At 34.2% G+C, this 4,162-nt stretch overlaps 1 protein-coding gene across 1 annotated transcript; it reads left to right on the top strand.

Moving 5' to 3' along the window:
• Positions 1–783: 783 nt before the first annotated feature.
• On the top strand, positions 784–2,050 carry LOC145161722 (homeobox-leucine zipper protein HOX24-like). Its single transcript, XM_079081333.1, has 2 exons — positions 784–1,282; positions 1,362–2,050. Exons 1-2 carry the CDS (start codon positions 911–913, stop codon positions 1,716–1,718), a joined length of 729 nt encoding a protein of 242 aa, XP_078937459.1. The 5' UTR covers positions 784–910; the 3' UTR covers positions 1,719–2,050.
• The last annotated feature ends 2,112 nt before the right edge of the window (positions 2,051–4,162 follow it).

The raw sequence follows: 4,162 nt of genomic DNA, 5'->3' as shown, positions 1-4,162 counted from the left end.
GTGACGGATTGTTCCGCTCTTGAACCCATGTTTCAGTAGTGGGACCAAAATTAAAGTTTTCTCTATAATATAGTAATATACCATCTTATGTGGCTATTAATTTGTGTCATACCCATTTTTGATTATGAGAAGGAAATATATTATAAAGCTGGAATCTGGAATTTGTTTTTTTTTTCTAAATAATTTCATCTATCACGAGGGATTCCAATCCCTTCAAATAAATATCGAGTAACAAGTTAATACATGGTGGAATTTGAAACATGAACCCATAGGATTCCTCGTGCCCTTTTATTTATTTATTTTTCCAATTTATGGTATATGGATAATAGATATATCACCATCATGAACAATATAAAGAAAGCAACTCACGATGAAGACCATCAGTAAGGTATGTTTAGATTTTATGGTCCGTGTACGTTTTAAGGTTATAATGATATATATAAGTATTAATTATTTCATTTGTTAGCTTCGATGATGATGGTGGTGGGATCTTTTTTAGATAACCATCCTTTTTAAAATTGTAAACATCAACTATTCATGTTCGGTTTCTAAAAAGTTTTAAGAAATGATAAGTAAGAAGATGAGATTTTGGGCTCCAGGAAGAATTTGGAAAAAATAATAAGAAAATGAAAAACACAAAAGATAAGAGGGTGAGTGGCACACGCCACTGCAAGCCACTAATTGGTTGTTATTATTATTGTTATTATTATTATTATTATTATTATTATTATTTTTCACAATATTTATATATTAAGGCCCAACCTCCCCCCAATTGATATTTTGTATTTTAAAGCATGACTCAACAAGATACCTCGATTACATCATCCTGAATAATTCATTCATTCGTTCATCTGCTAAAAAACAAAGATTTTATCATTTTAATCCCGTACCTTAAGTAAAGCATGTGAAAATGTTAGGAGGTGCTTCAGGTTCAGAAACCAATATTCATGAAGTTTTCAAACCTACAGCTGGTGCTCAAAGGAAGAAGAGCAAAAGCAAGAACATAATTAATAACAGCAGCAGGAGGTTTAGTGATGAGCAGATAAAATCACTGGAGTCTCTGTTCAAGATGGAGAACAAGCTGGAACCAAGAAAGAAGCTAGAGATGGCTAGAGAACTGGGGCTGCACCCACGTCAGGTGGCTATATGGTTTCAAAACAGAAGGGCTCGTTGGAAGTCAAAGCAAGTAGAGCAAGACTACACATCTCTCAAGGCTGATTATGATACTTTATCTCATCGGTTCGAGTCTTTAAAGAAAGAAAAACATGCGTTGCTGGAACAGGTACATACGCAATTATATATTTATATTTAACTAATTTATAAACTAGCCAGCAAGCTAGTGATCATTAACTTATTTGCAGTTAAGAGACCTATGCAGTCGGTTAAAAGAGCCTCATCAAGGAAGCAGCAGCAAAGATTTGGACAGTGGGTCTGAAAATGGAGATACAAATTTGGAGTTGAATGGTAATTACTCAAGCGGTTTTAGCGGAGCATTGGACATGGCGATATACTCAGACGAAGATGATCCTCGCAGAAAACCCAATATGATGATCAGTAGCCGGAAAGAAGAATCAGAAAACGTAAACGTAAATCAATTGATCTCACGTGAATATGATGATGATGATGATGATGATGAAAAAGCTAGCAACTATGATCTGGGTAGCCTTTTCGATCAGTCATGTTCCAACTGGTGGGACGTTTGGTCATCAAATTCATAATAACCACCGCCGGCCACCTGCTGCTGCTAAATAACTTGTTTAACTAGTTTTCTATGGTTTGGAGATTGGAGTAGTAGCTAGGTGCTAATTAATAAATATTAGCTAGGTTTGAATCAAGTGTGATTAATTATTAATACATACTAGGATCTAGGTTGAATGTACTCTTAAATTAGATTGCAACTTACTTACTAGTATAGTACTACTGATGGAATACTGCCATGTCATGGGAATGGCAAGTGGCAAGTGGTTGTTAATTATGTGCCTGGGGAGGCTGTTTAATTTGTTTGCTGTCTATACTGTATAGGATGCCGAACTTGGTTTTTTTTTTACAAGGCTAGTGGGTGTGGATAGCGGGTGTGGTGTCACATTTGTCACGGTCCACGTAGGCGTCACGTCAGTTTTGCCACACTCCTTCAAATTTTTGTCATTTTCATCGCATGGGTTGTCATACTTGTCATGGTATTTTTTTTTCTAAATTAATTAATTTTAAAAAAAATAAACATTTCAAACATATAATTTTTTTTTAAATTAAAATTTCATTTAACTAGAATAATAATTAGGATTTATAAGTCAAAGGTTGATTCTGTAATTTTAGAAACTATTTATGTAGAGAGAATTTAGGATGGGGATACTTTTTGTTAGTAGACCAAACCCTAGGGACCTTGTATATTTTGTTGTCTTCTCCATCACTAGGGAAGTTTCTTTCATTTTTGACCTGCAACTTCAAAACAAAAATTAAATCTTCACTTTCTCTCCATTTTCCCCAAATCATACACTCTTTCTCATCGGTACAAATCTACCGAGTTGCCGAGCCGAGCTCGGCATGCTGAGGGCTCGGCCCGGTGTTCGCCGAGGTAGCCGAAGTGTTTGCCCAGTGATGAGACTTTTAATCCAAGGCAATTGGCCTACTTCCATAATCCATGTTCTCGATCGTAATAATCTATATCAGATGCCCATGAATTAAACAATAATAAAACATTTTCTGATCTGCAAAATGGCAAACCTTTATTTTAGACTTAAAACATTTTCTGATCTATTTGATTGAGATCTGAATCAACATTTGAAATATTTGTCTATGAATGAATACATATTGTTTGATTAAATCTGAATGAATGTGTTGAATGATAAAAATGATAATTTTACATTTCTATCCAACACATTGTAAAATTGACAGATTTTAAAATATAATGACATATAAGCATTGTATTGGCTAAATTGCAAGAATTCTTAGATTATGTTCTGCTTCCAAATAAAGGAGTTTACATTAATTTATGTCTTAAATTGCTTTAAATTGCTCTTGATTTGGAGTTCCATTGAGGGTGGTGCCGGCAATGAAGGAGGGTGGCATCCACAGTGGATGTGCAACGTCTCGATTTTCAACATAAATTTTTCATTTTTATTTATTCAATTATATCATAGTATAATTACATTATGCAGAAAACATGATGCGAATGCGCATGTGTACAGTCGGACCTTGCACTTCGCACGAATCAATGAAGTACCTGAAAAAGATTTATAATCAACTGGGTAAGCACGAAGCTTAATGGGTTCCCAAAAACACCATATACCACAATAAATATACAATGTATACACATAATGGTCTTCAACATAAATCTGGTCTACCCCTTGGCCTTTAGCAAAAAGTTGGTCTGCTCCTGTGCCTTCAGCATAAAGACGGTACGCTCCTTGGCCTTCAGCGTAAAGCTGGTCTGACCGAGTCTAATGGCCTTCAGCACGAAGCTGGTCTGCCATCAACTCCCCACATAATATATCAATACATATATAGCAAACAAACAGTTCCACACAACCTGCAACTAACTAATTTGGTCCATTGGCCTAATTGCATACTATAGAGTAGAGCTGGCAAAAATCGATCAAGCCCACTAACCTAACCCGAACCCAACCCAAAATTAGCAGGTTGTGTTGAGATTTTCAACCCATTAAAGTTAAATGGGTCAACCCATCTAACCCATTTAATTAAATAGGTCGGTCCGGGTAAAAATTATTAACCCGTTTTCAACCTACCAACCCATTTAACTTTAATTTATATTTAATTTAATAATTATATCAATATTATCATGTATTAATCTAAGTATTAGTTTATAAATTACAATGTTCGTATTATTATTTATGTTTTAGAAAATGGAATCTTAATTCCTATCTTTTTTTATTGGCATCGACAACACAGTCACTCTCCAAAATTACTTAGAAATTACATATGTTTAGTGTTATTTGAACAATTTCTTTTTATATGTGAATTGGGATTGTGTTTTTGTCGTACTTTGAAATTTTATTTAAGTATATATAACTATTTTAAGTGGTGTAATCATTAGTTAATTAATTAATTAATTTTTATTTTAAATGGGTCAACCCAAGTTTAACCCATTTATTTAATAGGTTGGGTTGGAAACTACATAAATAGGTCAACCCAGTGACAACCCATT

This window comes from Lactuca virosa, chromosome 2 (genome assembly GCF_052849685.1).
Source record: "Lactuca virosa cultivar CGN04683 chromosome 2, Lactuca_virosa_CGN04683_v6, whole genome shotgun sequence".
Lineage (NCBI taxonomy): Eukaryota > Viridiplantae > Streptophyta > Magnoliopsida > Asterales > Asteraceae > Lactuca > Lactuca virosa.
This window is presented reverse-complemented; position numbering and strand designations above follow the sequence as displayed.

What these genes read in the sequence shown, in the direction of transcription:
- LOC145161722 (XM_079081333.1), top strand. Translation starts at nt 911, where the DNA reads ATGTTAGGAGGTGCTTCAGGTTCAGAAACCAATATTCATGAAGTTTTC. An exon ending in AACATGCGTTGCTGGAACAG is followed by an intron (nt 1,283 to 1,361) that starts GTACATACGCAA and finishes ACTTATTTGCAG; the next exon opens with TTAAGAGACCTATGCAGTCG.